The following is a 20,705-nucleotide window of genomic DNA, read 5'->3' as shown; positions in this document are numbered from 1 at the left end:
CTCTCCTGTTTTCTTCTAGCAGCTCTATTGTTTTACCTTTCACGTTTATGCATATGATTCATCTGTAATAGAATTTTTTATATGTTACTGGGGGAGTTGATAAAGATCGTCACCTCCACCCCTGCCCCAGCACCGTGTACTGAAAGGACCATCCCTTCCCTCTGTGCTGTACGCGCACCTTTGTTGTAAATCAAATGGCTACATAGCTGAGCGTCTGTTTCTGGATAATCTATTCTGTTTGTATTCTAAAGTTTCTGGACTATTTAATCAGTTTCAATTACTGTGGCTTTATAATATGTTGATATTCCATCCTCTCGCTTTGTCCTTCAAAACTGTCTTTGCTATTCTCGGCCCTCTTTATTTTTATTATAAATCTTAGAATCAGGTTGTCAATTTCTACAGACACATGCAAAACTCCTGAGATTTTATCTCAGATTATTTTAAATCTGTAGAACACTTGTGGGCTAATTGATCTCGCTCCCATTCAGTGTTAGCCGATTTCTTCATGTTCTACCTTTAGGGGGTGGGGAGGCGTGATGTTTTTGCCTCATCTGGGACTGAATGGAGTCTGTCTAGGACAGCAGCAGGAGACGTGGTTTCCCACCATTGTTCTCAGTTCCAGATGGGAGTTGGGTTGTGTATCTTCCATCTGCTCCTCTGGATTGTTTCTGTACCATCTCTGCTCTGCTCTGTGCCCTGGGACAGTGACCAGTCTGGACAGCTACAATGGGCTCCCTTGCCTCTGGCTTCCAGTTAGGTTCCACCAATGGGGAGGGAACATGGGCAGGCAGTCATAAGGAGAGGAGAGAGTGAGGTCAGGGTATTCATTTCTTGACTCCTTCCCTGAAGGGTCACTTTGGGTTGGCTGTGTTCTTAGACCAAAGACTGTTACAGCTTCTACTGGGAAGCCGCCTTCTTTTTTTTAAGGGTTAAAATTTTTTTTTAATTTGTTCTCTTTTTTAAAAATTGAAGTATAGTTGATGTACAATATTATATAATTACAGGTGTACAAAACAGTGATTCACAATTTTTAAAGGTTATACTCCATTTATAGTTATTATAAAATATGGGCTGTATTCCCTGTGCTGTACAATATATCCTTGTAGCATATTTATTTTATGCATTGTGGTTTGTACCTCTTAATCCCCTACCCCTATCTTGCCCCTCCCCACTTCCCTCTCCCCACTGGTAACCACTAGTTCGTTCTCTGTATCTGTGAGTATGGACAGCCTTCTTCTTATAGCTCCCTCCCTCTGGGACCCCTTTAGCCTAAGGGTGGTAACGGCACCCCCATCACTAATGTGGGGTACCCATTATCCCTTGTTATTTCCCATCACCCTTCCCATACCTTTGTTAAGCTCTTCCCAATTTGAGTAGACTATCTCTTGCCAGGACTCAAATTACTACAGAAATGGGAGAAAAAGAATTTTCTCAACAACTTAAAAGAACTTTGAGAATGAGGTTCAGCTATATGAGGGATAACCTTGTTGGGTCCGCTCACAAAATTGGACTTGTGGCTAAACCTGTCTGAGTATAGCATAAAGGCTCTACTCTTCTCTTTCTAGTATCACTGGAAATCAAGAGACTCTTTATGATGTAAAAAGTAAGATTAGTAGCCTTGGACTTCCCTGGTGGTGCAGTGGTTAAGAATCTGCCTGCTGGGCTTCCCTGGTGGCGCAGTGGTTGAGAGTCCGCCTGCCGATGCAGGGGACACGGGTTCGTGCCCCGGTCCGGGAAGATCCCACATGCCGCGGAGCGGCTGGGCCCGTGAGCCATGGCCGCTGAGCCTGCGCGTCCGGAGCCTGTGCTCCGCAACGGGAGAGGCCACAACAGTGAGAGGCGCACGTACCGCAAAAACAAAACAAAACAAAACAAAAAACAAACAAAAAAAAGAATCTGCCTGCTAATGCAGGGGACACGGGTTCAAGCCCTGGTCCGGGAAGATCCCACACGCCGCAGAGCAACTAAGCCCATGCGCCACAACTACTGAGCCTGCGCTCTAGATCCCACAAGCCACAACTGCTGAACCTGTGTGCCACAACTACTGAAGCCCGCACACCTGGAGCCCATGCTCCACAACAAGAGAAGCCACCACAGTGAGAAGCCTGCGCACCACAACAAAGAGCAGCCCTTGCTCGCCACAACTAGAGAAAGCCCGTGTGCAGCAACAAAGACCCAACGCAGAAATGAAGGAAGGGAGGGAGGGAGGGAGGGAGGAAGGAAGGAAGAAATGTTAAAAAAAAAAAAAGATTAGTATCCTCAAAGTATGCCCTTAAATGTCCACAAGCATTTCGGCCATAGGTTATTGTTCACTTTCTTACTAACCTAAGTTGGTAATGGATGCTGCAGTGTTTGTGCTTGTATCTGAGAAACACCCACGACACTGCCTGAGGATGTTAGAAGGTGAGGTGAAAGTGTCAAATCGGCGTAGACTTTAAAGTAGCAATAAGATTGCTGTTATTTGAAAAATTAGAGTTGAAGCACTTCTGGGGACAGCAGCCTTAAGCTACAGTGAGTGAGGGAGAATTACACTGAAATGATTACATTGAAATCATTTAACTCCTCTTTTGACAGTTGGGTTATTTAGTTGTCTGCTTTAGGAATTAATTTTTGGAATGACGTCTGCAGCACTGGTGAGGACTGCTGAATTTCTTTCACTGTAATAGAAATCATGTCCAAAATGTCATTTCATGACAACAGCAATTAACCCGAATCACACATCAGATAGTGCCAGCAAATGTGACAGGACAAGAACTGGTGGGAGTTTAAAATGAAAAAGTCAATAGCAAATAAAACAGGATATCACATATTTTTAAATGAAGTTTGTACTTCTTCAGAAGTATGCAATAAGTGGAATTCTGCCATCGTCAATTTACTTTTTTTTTTTTTTTTTGTGGTACGCGGGCCTCTCACTGTTGTGGCATCTTCCGTTGCGGAGCATAGACTCCGGATGCGCAGGCTCAGCGGCCATGGCTCACGGGCCCAAACGCTCCGCGGCATGTGGGATCTTCCCGGACCGGGGCACGAACTCGTATCCCCTGCATCGGCAGGCGGACTCTCAACCACTGGGCCACCAGGGAAGCCCTACTTTTTTTTTTTTTTAAACATCTTTATTGGAGTATAATTGCCTTACAATGGTGTGTTAGTTTCTGCCTTATAACAAAGTGAATCAGTTATACATATACATATGTCCCCATACCTCTTCCCTCTTGCATCTCCCTCCATCAATTTACTTTTTAATTGGACAGATCTGCTTATGTGTTCATTTTTGTGCATAAGTCAGTGAATCATGTATTTGGTTTTCATTACTGGCTGGAGCCCCCAGTGCCTTAACTCTCACTTCTTGCTCCCTTGAGATACTGTCCAAAAATCCACTGTGGCATCACACTCCATCCCAGGCCATCCATCCTAGGAGGCCACTCCATCTCTTATACCCCAAGTGGCAAAATGGTGTCCATTAGACATGTTTGTTTGTCCCACACATCATTCTGAAGAATTGTCTTAAGCTGGGAGATACAAATAAAAATCTTAATTTCTGACTTTTCTTGAGAAAAGTGGGCCCTCCACTCGTACTTGGTGACAGTTGCCTGGGTGGTGGGGAAGGATGTGCCTGGCAGGGAGCCACGGTCTCACCTGGCCAGGCTGAGTTCATAACGTGACCCACCTGTCTCGGGTGTCATGTGTTGGCATGTGTTAAACACATCAGGGATGATTCTAGGTACCAAATGTGGGTAAGAGAAACAGCTGATTTGTCTGTGTATTTATTGGTATGAGAAACTGTAAGCTCCAAGGCCAGAGACCTTGTCTCGTTTGTCTTGGTATATCCCCAGTGTTTCATAGTTAACTGAATTGAAAGAAAGCTCTACTTGGGCAGATGAATCTGGTAGTGGTATGTAAGATGCTTAAAGGAGGATGCTGAATGTTTGAAAAACGCTATAACCATAAGTTGTTACTGAGAACATAGACCAAGGTGGTGGCAGAGGGAATAGAGAAAGACCCCAAGAGATAATTCGAATGAAAATCCTGGGACTTCCCTGGTGGCGCAGTGGTTAAGAATCTGCCTGCCAGTGCAGGGGACACGGGTTCGAGCCCTGGTCCCGGAAGATCCCACATGCCGCAGAGCAACTAAGCCCGTGCACCACAACTACTGAAGCCCGTGCACCTAGAGCCCGTGCTCCACAACAAGAGAAACCACCGCAATGAGAAGCCTGCGCACCGCAACGAAGAGTAGCCCCCACTCGCCGCAACTAGAGAAAGCCCATGCGCAGCAACAAAGACCCAACGTAACCATAAATAAATTCATTAAAAAAAAACACGAAAATCCCATGGGATCTAGAGACTGGCAGGAAGTAAAGGAGAAATAAAAACGGAAAGGTGAGTTTAGAGCCTTAGGAATAATGGTGCCATTAATACAGCTAGGAGGGTGATAGGTAAAAGTTCCAGGGTCCCTCGTGCTCCCCAAGTCCCAGTCTTCTGGCGTGAAAGGAATTTGAGGCTTAATTATATTCATGATTTAGCAAATGCTAGTAGCTATGCTCAGAATTTTTCCCTTATGTTTTTCACCCCAGGGCTAAGACCATCAAGAATACAGTCTCTGTGAACCTGGAGCTGACAGCGGAAGAATGGAAGAAGAAATATGAAAAAGAGAAAGAGAAAAACAAGACTTTGAAGAATGTTCTCCAGCATCTGGAGATGGAGCTAAACAGGTGGAGAAATGGTAAGGAAGAATGAGGCATGAACGTGTGCTTTTTTTCCCCCTACAACTGTTGGCATCCTGGGGCACTTGGGAAAGAGTGGATGATGGTGGAGCTTGGTCCTGCCTTGCAACCACCTATGTGAACAAGCAGATATTGTCTTATTCCCTAGAACTCATCCCCGCCCCACCCCATCATTTGGCTGATGTACATTCTTTTTTTTTTTTTTTTGACCCAAACTCCCCAATGTCTTTTGGAGGAAGGGTTTTTAAATGTTTTTAAATTTTTTAAAATTTATTTTTTGGCTGCGTTGGGTCTTTGTTGCTGTGCGCGGGCTTTCTCTAGTTGCAGTGAGCGGGGGCTACTCTTCGTTGTGGTGCGTGGGCTGCTCATTGTGGTGGCTTCTCTTGTTGCAGAGCACAGGCTCTAGGTGTGCATGGGCTTCAGTAGTTGTGGCTCGCGGGCTCTAGAGCGCAGGCTCAGTAGTCGTGGCGCATGGGCTTAGTTGCTCTGCGGCACGTGGGATCTTCCCGGACCAGGGCTCGAATCCGTGTCCCCTGCATTGGCAGGCGGATTCTTAACCACTGCACCACCAGGGAAGCCCCTGACATACACGCTTAGTGTGGGCAAGTGACTGTTTACGAGGTTCCCTTAATCTGTTTGCAGTGAGATGCGCCTCTGTCTATCACTGTAATTCACTCCCTGGTAGCCATATTTGAGGTTTGGAGGGCAGTGCCCAAGACTTTGGGGGCTCTGATTGCTTTTGATTAAATGAAAAATATCATTCTCTCCTATGTGAGTCTTATAATCGATTTGGGGTTAAAAGTCACCGCTGGCAAATATTTGCATTTTTATTTGCCCAATTCATCTTCATGCTCTGCTTCTTCAGAGCCAGAAATAGGGGATTCCTGAAGAAACTCTGTCCTAAAATGGAGCCTTAAAGGCTTGTTTCGTGACTCATTTTTCTTTTTCCCTGAAACATTCTCTTTGGTTCGTTCTGCTCAAAGAAAACATCTCAGAGGGCTGACATGCAGTGGTGGGTGGGTTGTGGGTGAGGTGCTGAAGAAGGGTTTCCAGATCCAGGCTCAGACAGATTATTTTAATGGTTTTTGCTTGGTGACAGAGGTTAGAAGGTAGCAGTCCCCCCCTTTTTTTTTTTTCACTGAAACAAGGCAGCTTGGTGTGTGTGTAGGGGAATAGTGGATAGTTGGAGGTTGTTCTTCAGATTCTCTGCTGCTGGGTTTGGTACTTATTTCGGGTGCTGCATCAGATCTCAGTCTTGGGTAAGTGCAAGAGCCTAGGGATGGCTGTGCAGGTTTGGCAGGTAACCTGCCTGCTTATAACTGCAGAGTTAGCAGCAGATCATCTTGTGATTATATGTTTGCCACTGTTTTTGCTAGGAAGGGTGAGGTGTCCATGAGCTACTGTTCAATTGAAAAAACAATTATGTGGGCAACCAGGATTCAAGAGAGGTTCAAGAAATGACCTAGTAGCCTAAATAACACAATTCTTTTCTTTTGGGGAGATTTTCTAGCTGCACAAGCGTTTTGAAAGCTGCTGGAATTATTGAATAATTCAGCACCTGCGGCTGGTGGATGATTCCTTGCAATTTGGCAGGAGTAGGAGAGTGGGGAGGAGTGCTTGGCAAGGCAGGGAGTGGCTGTATGAAATTTTGTTCTATTTCTGGGATTCTCTTGGGTCACTTCTCTGCTGGGCAACTGGAACATTCAGTAAAGCCTTTTGACAAGGGGAGGGGGAACTGGCCTTAGAAACACTGTGGTGTGGGCAACTAACCTTGTGTTTTTCTTTTCTTTCCTGTCCTTTGCCAAGCTCCAACCCTCCAGTTCTCCATCCCTTAGTCAGCTGTCCTCTGGGGTCTGCCCACTGCCCTGTTTGCCTAACCCACGCTCATGCCTTGCATCTCTTTTGGGTGCTGTCCCCTGCTCTCAGATTGCTCACTTGACATCATTTTAATTCTTTGTCCCACCTTGCAGATCCACTCAGAAATTTACTGTTTTCCATGCCCTATAGGGTGAGATCCTACCTAAGCCCTTAACTTACATAATTCAGGAGAACTAATGTATGGTTTCTGACACGTGATAGACTTTCATAAATGTCTGTTAAGTAAGCATGTGTTTAATGCAGTGCCGGAGGTTAAAGGGTGAGCAGTCAGGCATGGTCTCTGCCCTCACGGAGCTTACAGGCTGGTGGGGGAGATAGTCTCCAACCGCGACGAATAACCGTGTGATGCTAGTCTGTGCTGTTCATCAAGAAGGGAAAGTATAAGGTGCTAAGAGTTATTACAGCAGAGGGCCCTGAGCTTGACTCAAGTCAGCAAAGATTTCCCCCAATAAGTGACCTAGGGAATAAGATCTGAGAGAAACAGAGCAGTTAGCTGAGCAAAATAGGTGAGGGTGGAAGTGCGGGTAGGGTGGGAGGAGCCAGGTTTACAATGACCCTGACGGGGCGGGAGTGATGGCCAGTGTGGAGATCTGGGGCTGGGCGAGACGGACTGAGATGGGTGAGAGAGGGACAGGCAGGCCCGTACAGGGCTATGTAGTCCTTGTTCAGGATTTTGGTCATTATCTTGGAAGCAGTGAGAAGCCATTCAAGGTTATTCAGCTGCAGATCGTATGATGAGATTTACATTTTTGAAGATCCATTGGTTGTGTTGGAGGATGGACTGGAGGGTGTGGGAGGAGGGCTAGGACCTGGGGTGGTCTTCCAGAGATGAGATTATAGTCGTTGAATTGAGAGACAAGGCAGTGGAAAGGGAGAGAGATGGACGGACCGGAGACGTATTTAGGAGGTGAAATCAGCAGTGCTTGGTGAGGAGTAAGCCGTAGGGAGAGAGAGTGTCAAGTTTTCTAGCTTGCTGAGTTGGATGGAGGGCAGAAGTGCTCCCTGAGACAAGAAACACAGGAGGAGAACCAGAAGGGAGGCGAGGGAGGTGAGAAGGGAGTTTGAGGTGCCGATGTAACATCCAGGTGAAAATGCCAAATAAGAAGTTAGATCTGGAGCTCAGGGGAGCTGCCATGGATCTTCTGGAGGTAATTGAAGTCATAGGTAGGGGTGAGGTCCTCTATAGACTCCTGAAGAGAGGAGAGGGAAGAGAAGAGGAAGGGTCTTGAGAGACCCCTCCACTCACCCCCACCATTACCACGTAATCACTGAGTGATTAAGAGTAGGGAGATCGATGCAGCTCTCCTGTCCGGCAAGCTAACACTTTGTTTTTCTGGAAGCAAAAGTTTTCAAATGTAGAGAACCTACTGTAGTGGTATAAAAATGTCAGGCAGGAAAGGAGACAGGTGGAGGCATGGTGGAGTGGTCCTTTGACCAGGTATGAATGAAGAACTATTTTAAGGATTAACTGCACATCAACAAAACCAGGAGGCTTTCTGTCCTGTTCCGGACTAGGTGTTTAATCCTCCGGCAGCCCTTGAGGCAGGATAGGAGACTCGCCCTAGGTGACTCCACAGGGCGCTTGACTCCTGAATTCATTCTCTTTCCCTTATGGGTGCAGCCTGCGTGCCGCCCTGGTGGTTTGTGTTTAGGCCACGGAGATGAGTGTGAAAAAAAGGGACTGGAATTCCTTCCGTGGTGTCCCGTGCACCCTGATTCCTCATGGTCACGAGGGCACGGCTGGGATGTGTCAACTAGAGAGCAGGGATTTTGAAAGGTGGAGTGGAGAGAAGAGGCAGTGCCCTCCACTACAACCCAAGTGGCAGGCTATTTCCAACTTGCTTCTGAAATTTGGTACGCACCTTGGTTCTAAACGTGTGGGAGGGCAGCCGCTGAGTTCGCTGCGGTGACGGCTACGCATGGATATTCCCGGGTTACAGTCAGAACGTGATAAAGGAGCGTTGTCAGCTGTGTGCACCCTCCCTAGGGAAAGAGATTCCTTTCCTCGCACAGTGTTTATCATTTAAGAATTTGGCTGCCCCACTCCATCGGTAGGAGAGCAGGAGAGGAGGAGTGTAGCAGGGAAAAGCATGCATATGTGTGCATGCCTGTGCTTTTGCCGGTTTGCTGTTATACAGAATGAGGTAGGAATACAAAGGAGTAGGAGAGGCAAAATAATATGATGTCTCAGCGGCCAGTTGGGCCCAGGCAGATACTGTAAGTAAGTGAAGAGCGGTACGTCTGATACAGTTGGCCACAGGAGAGAGCATTCCCTGCCCAGTCATTCAAAAGCCATGAAATACTATCCTATTACATGCCTGTAGGCTGGTCCTCACCCCATCCCCACCTATATTCTTATAGCGTAATGGGCTACTTCCGATGCAAGCCTGGCGGTTTTCTCCACTGGGTGTAGTAGAACATTGATTCTCAGAACATGGCCTGGGACTCGTAGTAATGCACATACCACACCAAGGCTTAATTCATTTCTGCCACTGCCATTCAGGCAGCGTGGCCCAGGGCATGTGCGTGGGAGCTTAAGGGGGGCGTGTCACACCTTGTTTTTTTTATTTTGGTTTTTTTGCGGTACGCGGGCCTCTCCCTGTTGTGGCCTCTCCCATTGCGGAGCACAGGCTCCGGACGCGCAGGCTCGGCGGCCATGGCCCACGGGTCCAGCCGCTCCACGGCATGTGGGATCTTCCCGGACCGGGGCACGAACCCGTGTCCCTTACATCGGCAGGCCGACTCTCAACCACTGCGCCACCAGGGAAGCCCTCACACCTTGTTTTTACAAAGCAGGAGTGGGGAGAACCCTCCACTCTCCTGGCTCCATTCCCCACTGGGCCAGTGAAGGTCCTGCCAGCTTAAACAAAAAGAGAAAGCAGGGAACTACATTCAGTATCTTGTAATAACCTATAACGGATAAGAATCTGAGAAAGAATAGACGTGTATGTATAACTGAATCACTTTGGTGTATGCCTGAAACTAACACAACTTTGTAAATCAGCTATTCTTCAGTTAAAAAAAAAAAAAAAGAAGGCTATGTGTGACTCACAGAACCGAAAGAACAGCTGAGGAACTGGGCTTATAAGGGATCCCCTTATAAGGGATCTAGATCCCCTCTAGATGTGTTTCCATCCTTGTCTCGTGCGTTGGAGACCCAGAGGCCCTGGAGGGTCAGAGGATACTGCGCTGGGTGGTGTGCTTTGTCTGGGGAACGACAGGACACCCTGATGTGTTGTCTGACAAAGACTACATGCACTGGAGGAGGGTAATTCCTCACAAGGCAGTCAAGGTGCTGTTGTGAGAGTGGCTGTTGAGTGTCTGAAAAACAACACATGTCCACCACAATCTCCTAGTGACATCTTGTGGGCTAGAATCGACGGGCAGTCTTTCTGCAAATCTGGAGGCTCTGTTGGCAACTGTAGCCTCATGGAAATTTGTTCAGCCTACTTGCTTAAGGACAGATAGAGGGAGTGGGCAGCTGTCAGAAATAGGATCTTTCTTTTTTTCCAGCTCTGTTGCTTGTTGATCGGATGTACGGAAAGGATTTGAACCATCCTGTAAGTGGGGATAGATTTAGGTAGTTCAGCTTCCAGTTCACCGCTGCCCCCTCCTCCTCAATCCATCAAAAAGACTCTAGACAAGAGGATGGGGAAGGAGGGCTGAAGGCCCAGGGGCATGATGCTTAGAGAGGGGTTGAGTCCATAGTTCCCAGTCTCTGCCAGGTCAGTCATTACACATGCCCTCTTCTCTGGTACTTCTTTGAATTTTGTTCTTAAAAAAAATGATAACTTTTTACAAGGGCTTCAGTCAGAAAAAGAGGCCCTGAATATCCAGGTGTCAGAAGTGCAGGGAAATGACCTGATGAAACTGCATATCTGCAGCATCTCTTGCATAATATAATATTTTCTAACAGAGTGGATGTAGATTTACCCCATCTGCTGAAGTCCTGCAAAGAAATTATTTCATCACAATCTGAGAAGGTGTGGAAAAATCAGCAATCTCTAGAGCAGATTTGTTCTCCAGACTTAAAACATGCTAGGCCAGCAGGCTTGGTTCTCCAAGTAGCTAAATCTGTAACCTCGAGGCTGATGGGGGCTCTGTGGAACTGTGCAGCCTCCGTGGTTCGGACCCAATTTGCTTTTTTTGGCATTAAATATGTAGAAGATGCTGGCCCCCCTCTCAGACTCATGATTATTGTAGAACTTCAGAAGTTAGCATTTCGTTTGAGAGGTCTAATTTGTTAGGCCCTCTTCCTTCTTTTGAGAGCACAACGAAACACTAATAGAAATACTGATCGCTAGGAGAATCGTGTGGCCTGTTTAAGAAGAATGTAAAGAGGATGCTGAGTCCTGGGTGACCAGTTTATTAGAAAATTACTGTAGAAAGGATTAGAGAATGTCGTAAACTTCTTACAATATCTTGAGGAAATAGGGTAAAAGATGCTCTTTGAGTGCAAAATAATCCCATAAAGGAATGATTTTTTTTAAACCTCCCATTTATATAATGACATCTTGTATCCAGCTGCCCATCTGGCAACTTAAAGGTTTCCTTTTCGTTTCTTTGATATAGAAATTACCTGCCATTAGGTCTGCCACTGGGCCTGTTTAATTGGTATTAAAAGAGAGTGGCTCCTTTGCCAGATCTGGTCTGGTTTCTGGCGGAAGCCGTGAGTGACCAGCCAATCTTTGCCCTGGAGCTGCAGAGAGAAGCCAATTACCTTACTATGTTCTCCAGAGGCTGTAGGGACTCCATTTATGAAAAGGATAACTAGCTTGTTGCTACTTCATGTGTGAAATTTTAATGAATTACTGGCAGCCTAATGGTTTTCTTTCTTTCTTTTTTTTTTTTTTTTGAAAAAAACAAAACCCCCAAAAGCCTGTTTTAGCATTTTTTAACTAATAGCACTAACAAGAATTTTTGATTAGTCTGTCATTCTTGTTTATTGCGATTGATGGATTTCTACTTCTTGTGGAAATGTTATTTATGCCCTCTGGGGGGTTTTCATTTTATAATTAAAGCGCTCTGCAACCTTATAGGTATGCTCCAACTGAATGCTCCTGTGTACACACAAATCGTTTTAGTCCTTAAAGGTAATTACATCTGACAATAGGAAATTAGGAAATGCCAGAATGCTTATGTAAAAAAGGGAAATGTTTCTTGGGGGGTGGGAGGCGGAGTTTTCATTCTAAAATAGCAGATGCTTTACAATATTATAAGCTCTTTCCTTATAAATCCTCAAGGGATAAATTAAGAGAAATTTGCTTTTCATGCAAAGGAGAATAAAAATAGAGGCTAATCTTCATTTGTGATCCTTTTCTTGTTCTCCTACCTCCAGATTTTAGGGCATTATTTCTCCAGGGTTTGTTTGCAGCTGTCTTCTGTGTTACAATCAGTTATTCCATAATCACCTCATGGGGGCTTCTCCGGAGACCCTATCCACTGCATTGCAGGGAATATTCTCCATTAATGCTGTGAGATTGCCATGGAGACAGATTGCCTAGTGTCAGGTCCTTCATAGTGCTGGGAATTTACAATCCCCAGACATGTCTGTGAGCTGGACAGTGTAGTTACCAGGGACGCTTCTGGAAGTCATTTGCTCGGTCCTTTGAAGGGCAGCGGTGTTTGGGAAAACCTGTTCTTGATTCCTCTCTGGGCAGGAGCTGTGCTCTCCCCCAGACACCCTCTGCTTTTGTTCCTGTGTGTTGCTGCTTTGTTCTTCTTGGCCTGAACGGCTGCTGCAAAAAATAATACTGACTGCCTGACCTTTAGAATAAAAACTGGGATGGGCTCGCTGTTTAGATGTAGTTTTGTGGGGAACATGTTGATGCTTCGATTCAGAGACTTGTTCAAGGGAAACCAGAAAACCTGCTATAGGTTTCAAATATTGTTTTCACAATAATAAAAATAACCCAAGCTAGTGGGAAGCAGCGGCATAGCGCAGGGAGATCAGCTCAGTGCTTTGTGACCACCTAGAGGGGTGGGATAGGGAGGGTGGGAGGGAGACGCAAGAGGGAGGGGATATGGGGATATATGTGTACGTATAGCTGATTCACTTTGTTATGCAGCAGACGCTAACACAACACTGTAAAGCAATTATACTCCAATAAAGATGTTAAAAATAAATAAACCCTAAAGGCACTACTCGTATGGCTGTATTGTATTTTTGGGGGGAACTGAGCTCTAACTACCAAAGGTATTGTGAAGACCCCAGAAACACTAATCTCAGGATAAGTAAAATGATATTTTATCTGCAAAACCTAAAAAGTTGACAGTTCGTCAGGAAGAGGAGGGGATAAGAGATGGACTTTTGTGTTTTTTACATATACTAGTTTAATTAATCTTTAGAACAGTGCTGTGTTAAAGGCATTGTTATTTCTTCGCCTTTACAAAAAGCGAGAGGTTAATCAGGAAATGGCTTGATAGGTGGCTTACTGTCCCACTGACCATGTTTATGCGGTGTCTGTCGGTCACTTTCAGGTGCCTCAGAGCAGTGTTGGCTAGCTTGTTGAACCTCTCTAAACTGGGACAACTCTGGAACTTTGTAATGCTATAACTTCTCAGTGGAAGACGAAGGCAGCTTTAGGGGTAGTCAAGCCTGTGACTTTTGGTTAGAGCAGGTCACCCACTGCTAGGTTGTGGGATTCATCCCTGACTCCTGCCCACCCAGACAAACGGAAATACACACTGGGCAACTCCTTAGCTCACCCCAACCTCACTGCCTCTGTGGCCATTTGGAACCAAAGAATGCAGGGAGTATGTCCTTTTCAGATGTTTTTGTATCTTACCTCTGGACTTGGGCTGAACTGGCCTGTGGACAATATGACTATATTCTGGCTGGTTTCTGGTCTAGTGCAGTTAAGAGTTTCATCTTCGATATGCTTTAGCTGGAAGATCAATTCATACTGCCCTGGATTGCCCTGTTCACAAATTTCGGAAGCTAGGATTGAAAAATTAGAGAGAGAGAGAGTCATGATCCGAGTGGGGGAAGGACATTTACCAAAGTGTTAGTGGTGAAATTCTCTAGAGAAGGAACAGAGTTGGGAGGTGGAGGAGAAGGAGGGCGAAAGTTTTAGTATATACTCTATGGTTAAAAAAAGATATTTACATATATATTTTTATAATTTTATATATATATATATAATGTTTTGAAGCACACACACACAAATCCTTAGGAACTAGAACACGGCACTGCTTTTATAGCCCATGGACATAGCAGGCTCTAGATCATATAGATCCTTTCATTGGATGAAATCCGGTCTGCACACTAAGGTTGTTGATGATGCTTCAAACCAGGAATTGGAACTGAATGAAATAATGATTTGGTTCCGATTCAACTCAAAGGCGACTCAGATATTCTGGTTTTGTTTCAGGTCAATAATTTTAGAAAAAAGCTTAGGTACAGTGCAGTGTAGTTGAGCTTCAGAAGAAAAAAAAGGTTGGCTCAGTTTTGTATTCAGCACAGTAATCATTTATTCCAGGCTTTGCTTCAAGTTGCTGCTTCCAATGGAACTGTGATGCTGAGGTGAGATCATTGAGCGTTAATTTTATTTGACGTGGAGGCCTGTGGTACCGTTTGTGATTATCAAGTGAGATAATGGAGTCTTAAGCAGCAAAGCTAACCATCACAGTGCTTTGTTTATATTGAGATAAACGTACGCAATCAGTGTTCAGGTGGGTTTCTTGAGACTTGATATGTACTGTTCATGAAGCCATGGATTAGTTCAGTTCTTCTCTCCTTTGTTTTGGGGTGTCTTTTTTTTTTTTTTTTTCCTGTGAGAAATTCCCTCTGGCTCAGGACAGTTTTCCTGGGGAATTTCCACAGAACGCATTTTACGGGCTGAGAACTGGGTGAGGTTTGGAATGTTGCAGACACTCACTGATTGTAGCAAACTGAGTGTGAAACTGATGGTAAACATTGTGATGGAAAAGTATGTTTGGTTTTGGTTTGCTTTCCAAGAAGATATTTAAAAGACACAGTTGAGCCACATGGTTTTCATAGACTCCTTTTTATGCAGTCTGTCTTTGCAAGGTGGTTTTCTTGTTGAGGATAGCCATTGACCAGCTTGAGAACTTCACCTTTTCCCTCAATTTGCGTGGTCACGTTTGGTACTACTTCCTTCGAAGGCCCCATAAATGCTCCTCTGCAGACCGAGAAGCGGTATGCAGAGTGTCTGCATGATATTCTAGATGGGCTGCTTTTTCTTTCCTGGGATTACCTGATATCACAAGAAATGATTCTATTTGAACTCTCCAGTTGAGACAATTAATTCTGACTTCCTGGGGGAGAGAGTGGTAGTGGGACGTGTGTTGGTGCGATGTCAGTCAGAGTTCCCGGGTCCGGGGCTACCCTGACTTCCTGTTTCAGAGTGAGAGATTCTCAGAGTCTGAGGATTGGGGCCCTATGGTGTTCTATTAACAATGGCGAATTTGTTCCTTGATTTGGCTCTTTCTATTAATGAAACAGTAACCTAATTAATTGTAATTAGGATGCCTCAGAGGTCTGTTTCCCTTTGAATCAATCGCTAGAGAGAATATGAGTCTAGTAAAGCCCTAGCATATTCCTCAACAAAGAAAATTGTATGCAAAATTTCTGGGTATCGCTGCAAAGTTGGAGAGCTTGTGTGGTTGATGGAACCAGTTTACTTCAGTGATGCATCATGGGGGAGGAAGTGTTACATAGTCTCCTTCTTCCTTAGACCCATTTTGGTCAATTCACTGCGACCTTTCTTGTCAAATAGAAAGAACACAAGCTATAACTCTATGCAACAGCTCCTTATTCTGTCCTCTGTGTCTTTTTCACGGGAGTGACTATTTTTGGACCTCTTCCTGGAGGGCTGCACGCTGAATTTCTTCAATCCCTAACTCCTCTCGGCTGTGCTTTGCAGGAGAAGCTGTGCCTGAGGATGAACAGATCAGTGCTAAGGACCAGAAGTCCCTGGAGCCCTGTGATAACACCCCCGTCATAGACAACATTGTTCCTGTGGTTGCTGGCATCTCTGCAGAGGAGAAGGAGAAGTATGATGAGGAGATCTCCAGTCTCTACCGACAACTGGATGATAAGGTCTGTAGTCAGAGATTATAGACCTCACACTGGTACAAAAACTAAAAGCAGCAGGTCCTAGATTTATTGGCTGGAAGCAGCTCAAGCCCCCCAGAACTGATGTAGGGCTGCAGACTGATGTTTGTGCCCGTCTTCCTAGTATTTACCCTAGCTCTTCATTGGGCAGACTCAGGGAATTGGATTCATGTGGAATGGAAACTTGATCGGAAGAGTGGAGTGTTGACCTGGGTAGACAGAGTCTTCACCTCTAGAAATTGGATGGGGCCTCATCACTGCATGAGAGTGGAGGCTGCGTGATCTTTCTTGAATTGTCCCTTGTTTTCTTCTCTGGGCCTGTCCATCACCTCTCGGAAATTCCAGCAGTGTCCCAGCTATAGGGGCAAAGGTCGTAGCTCCCAAAACTCAGGTGTGTACTTTAATTATGTAGCTCTAAGACCCTGGAATGAGGAGCCAGTAGTAGCAGCATCAGGAAGGCTGTTTTCAGGGGCATCCTCTTGAATGAAGTAGTTTGGACATGCTGGGATGTCCAATTTCATGGCAAACTTTTGGGACTCAAAGAACCATGTCAGTGCACAAACTGGAATAAAGGAAAAGAGATCTTGGAGAACACTGTATCATTCATTCCCAAAGAAGGTCGGGTTAGGAATCCCAGAGGCAAAGGAAATTAAATTGATGTTTCACGTGATCTTGGCGTATTGCCCTTGGAATATCTAAATCCTTTCCGTGCATTTCATCAAGGTTGCCGATATTTTTAGTCTGATTTAATCTTTTCTGCTGTGGTTCAGCTCAGAGTGCTCGGGGACACCTCTGGCTTGGATGAAACATCTTTGTTATGTTAACGATGTCATTAATCTTACAGGCCTGTCTCTTCTGAGTAAAGCTCAGAGTCTGGTATCACCTTCACGAGGGAAATGTAACTGGTGCCATAAGGAAGCTGGTTCTCTTTGTGCTTACGACTCTGGGGGTTTGCATTATAACTGCCGTGTTAAACTGGGGTCACCCTACCCTTTGGGTAACATTTAATAAGATATTCACACCGTGAGAGCTGGGTTAATTACTCTTTAGGCACTAGACATGGTTACCCTTCCATTTCTACCCAGGTGTTTTATGTAAAACCTCAAACAAAGTGAGAGAAAAGGGAGATCAGTAAGTGAATAGTGTCTGTGGATTTCTCGATTTCGCCAAAGAAATGCTATTGTTTAATAGCATTTAGAATTGATGGTTCATTTTTAGTCTCCCCAAAGAATCCTGGATGCGGGGTGATAACCTGATTCCGCTCTCTAGTCTCTATGAATAGAAGCCCGCAGTGATTGGAATTGGGAACTTTACCTTGGCAGCATGAGGATTTCTCTTTGCTCTGAGGGAGACTTCAGAGTCTCGACTCCAGCTCCTGAAGTGTAGGAAGTGCCAGGCCTTGGCAGTTCTCAGTTGGTAGCTGGCAGAGCTGACCCTAGAGCCTCTGCCTCCTAATGACCAACCTAGGACATTTTCTGTTATATCATTTTCCTTTAGCGTGTGTTTTGAAAACCCTGTTAAGCACACATTTTGAGATTAGCATGTGTGGTCCATCACAGGGTGATGCTGAGAGATCTGGGAGAGGACTGAGCCCCAGAGCCTCAGCCTGGGGAGGGGGGCACCAAAGCTAGTGGTTTGACCTTCATATCTCTACCCATGGATGGCCTGATTATGACTTGTCAGCTGTCATTCTTATTTGTCCTCCTCTTAAAGGTTCTAGGAGCTATTTCATGCTTCTGATGAGGTAGGTGGTGTGATACTTTTGAGAATGCATGGGTCGGGACAGGGCACCTTCATAGATTATTAGTGGCAGGGCTGAAAGTATCTAAGTCTAGATGAAAGGCTAGCCCAGGGTGGTTAGATGACTTACATCACCTGTAGGTGGCAGAGCTGCAGTGAGATTACACATCTTCTGACTCCCAGTCCGGTGCTCATCCCATTTTGGCCTTAGCCCTTAAAATGAGGAACTTTTCAGCCCCAATGAATTTGTCTGGAATGCGGTGGGAGAAAGACTATGCGGTCTCCTCCCTGCTGCCCGCTCTGTCCCTCTGTGCTGCCCCTCCAGGGGTCTAAGGACAGGTGCTCTTCCAGGGCAGTTCTGTGTGATGGAAAAACATGCACTTTATTATTATTTTTTAATACTTATTTTTTTTTATGGAAGTATAGCTGATTTCCAGTGTAGTGCCAATCTCTGCTTACAGCAAAGTGACTCAGTTATACACATATAGACATTCTTTTTTTATATCCTTTTCCATTATGGTTTATCACAGGATATTGAATCTAGTTCCCTGTGCTATACAGTAGGACCTTGTTGTTTATCCATCCTATATATAATAGTTTACATCTGCTAATCTCAAACTTCCAGTCCTTCCCCCACCCCCGCCTTGGTAACCACAAGTCTGTTCTCTATGTCTGTGAGTCTATTTCTGTTTTGTAGATAGGTTTATCTGTGCCATATTTTAGATTCCACATACAAGTGATATCATGTGGTATTTGTCTTTCTCTTTCTGACTTACTTCACTTAGTGTGATAATCTCTAGGTGCATCCACATTGCTGCAAATGGCATTATTTCATTCCTTTTATGGCTGAGTAGTATTCCACTGCATATATACGTACCACATCTTCTTTATCCATTCATCTGTCGATGGACATTTAGGTTGTTTCCAAAAAGCATGTACTTTAGAGTCAGACCTGTGTGTTAACAATGCTGAGATGACCTGGGCCGATGACCCACCTGCTGAAGATGTTTTTCTCATCTGCAACATGGAGTTCGCATCTGTTACTTTAAAAGGTTTCGTTGGGGAGTAAAAGTTTCTAAGACATAGCAGATGCTCAATAAATATTGGTTTCTTTCTTTCTTTTCTGTCTCCTCCCTTTGTTTGCTTAAGGGAGAAGCCACATTATATATGGTGTCAGAGGGGTGGTGGTGCAGAGGTGGGCTGAAAGCAGAGGTGTAAGATAGGCAGCTCAGCACTGCCACTGTCTCTCTTATTTCCCATCACCTCTCCAGAGCTTCTGTACTGTTGGAGTTGTAAGAGAGGAATTAAGTGGAAGTAGAAGTAGAAGTTGAACCTCATTTCACTGATTACCATTGCAACAAAAACATCTTTATAATTAAAGGTGACCAGTGACCTGTTGACGGCTCCCTTATTTTATTTCAAATACCAGAATATTTTTTGAAAGGTGCCTGGAAAACCATTATATCCATAGACAGATCTTAACAGTTGGCATCAGAGTGAGCCTGTGTAAACATGTTCTAAGAGATGCACTTGAATGTATAGATATAGACTGCACAGCACATCTTACTCTGAAAGTTTTGAAAATTAAAAAAGAGTCACAGTAGACTGTGCTAATTCCTTAGAGAAGTTTCCTTAAGAAAGGGTAAGTGTAGTTTTGGAAATGTCTCTGATGTAAGTGATTCGTGTCCTTATAATGTAATCCTTGTTCTTCATCCTTCCCAGATGGGCTAAGGGCCCTTAGATTCTCACGGTACCTCAAAAATCACTGCATCGCAGCCCTTCACCTGTCAGGAGCAAGCCTGCGTCTCAGGCTTTGGAATGAACACAGTATAAGAACAAAACACCTGCACTACTGTTTTGCTTCTCTTGTGATTTATATCACTTGTAGCTGTTGCTCATACGTCCCAGGGGAAGAGATGGTAGCTCCCCCATGTTAAACTTCTTGAGTCTTCCATGTTAAGATGTTTAATATTTATGTGCGGAGGGACATAAGCACAAAATCGTTCCTGGTAAATGGCATTCTAAGTTTATAAAGTAGAAGAGAAAATATGCCCAACATATAGTCTTCTCACTATGGAAGTACCATTTTGGGGGGGAGGTTTCACTCTGATATAACTTCCCTAATTCTCCTGCCAGAAATCTGACTTGAAGTATTTTTTAGAAGCATTAAAGAATTTTAAATTGTAAAACAATTTTCAAAACTTCAGAGTAAGATGTGCTGTGCGGTCTATATCTGTACATTCAAGTGCATCTTTTAGAACATGTTTACACGGGCTTGATGCTAGCTGGTAAGATCTAGTCCGTGGATAATAGGTTTCCGAGCACTTTTCGGAAAATATTCTGGTATTTGAATTTTCTTATATATAAAATCGGTGAGTTGGTGTAAAAAGTTCAGTAGAAACAGGATCTCCCTGAGCAGAGAAGTAAGCCCCAAAGATGTTCTACACAAAGGAAAAGGAGATGCAGATCTCATAATATTGGTGTTAGCATTTTCTTGCTCCATGGAAAGCATCAAGTTGTGATTTAATCGATTTTTACATTTAATCTGATTTAAACGGATGCACAGACACGACCAAACAGGCAGGAAGATATCCCGTGGGAAACTGAGGTTCTGCCACCTAGGCCCTTGAGTTTACCCTCTTCCCTCCCCGCCCCTGGAAAAGGCAGAAAGCACAGTGCAGGTTTCTTATGGGCTGCACGTGGAAGCACCTGGGCAGCTCCTGGCACAAGGATGGACACAGCAGCACTGAACTGGATCTGACTCTGCTTGGGGTTTAGACCCCAGAAGCGTCACCACAGAGGATTTCCTCCTGTTCCTAAGGGAGAGGCACATGTGAAGCCAAGCTGTCTTTCTTCACAGGCTGTGCTTCACAATTTCGTTTGAACTCATGAAAATCTTCGTAACCAAGACCGAGTCTCGTGTGGTTAGGCCTGCTGGGTGCCTACTGCTTTCCACACTGGGTGGAGCACGTCTAAGGAGGGGAGAGGCAGAGGTGCCTGCACGGGGCCACGAGAGGCCGCAGTTCTGGCTTTTGTGGCAGCAACACCTAGTGGCAGAAGTTGAGAGTGAGAAGAGTGAACTTGCCTGTGGGGAGATCCTTTCCCACTTCCATGACAGGCCAGAAAGGAAGCAATCACGTTTCTGCACACCAGCTTCCTTGAGGTTTTTTCAGACTGGTAAGAAAATTAGCTCCTAATCAAAGGGAGCTCTGTAATGCCAAAGAGTAATTCTCTAGTAAATGTTTTCCAGTTTCTCCACGTAAGAGGTTTGAAGTGGAAATACTGGTCTC

The 20,705-nt window shown here is 44.9% G+C and overlaps 1 protein-coding gene across 1 annotated transcript in view; it reads left to right on the top strand.

Moving 5' to 3' along the window:
• The window catches only part of KIF5C (kinesin family member 5C), a 166,506-nt gene that overhangs the window by 95,851 nt on the left and 49,950 nt on the right, over positions 1-20,705 (top strand). The window contains exons 11-12 of the mRNA XM_030852814.2: positions 4,569-4,717; positions 15,485-15,660. Of these exons, the coding sequence (XP_030708674.2) occupies positions 4,569-4,717; positions 15,485-15,660 (325 nt within the window). The remainder of the gene's footprint in view (positions 1-4,568; positions 4,718-15,484; positions 15,661-20,705) is intronic.

The sequence above is a fragment of the Globicephala melas genome, chromosome 7, assembly GCF_963455315.2.
Source record: "Globicephala melas chromosome 7, mGloMel1.2, whole genome shotgun sequence".
Classification (NCBI taxonomy): domain Eukaryota; kingdom Metazoa; phylum Chordata; class Mammalia; order Artiodactyla; family Delphinidae; genus Globicephala; species Globicephala melas.
Note: the sequence above shows the minus strand (reverse complement) of the source record. Positions and strands in the feature narration are given on the sequence as shown.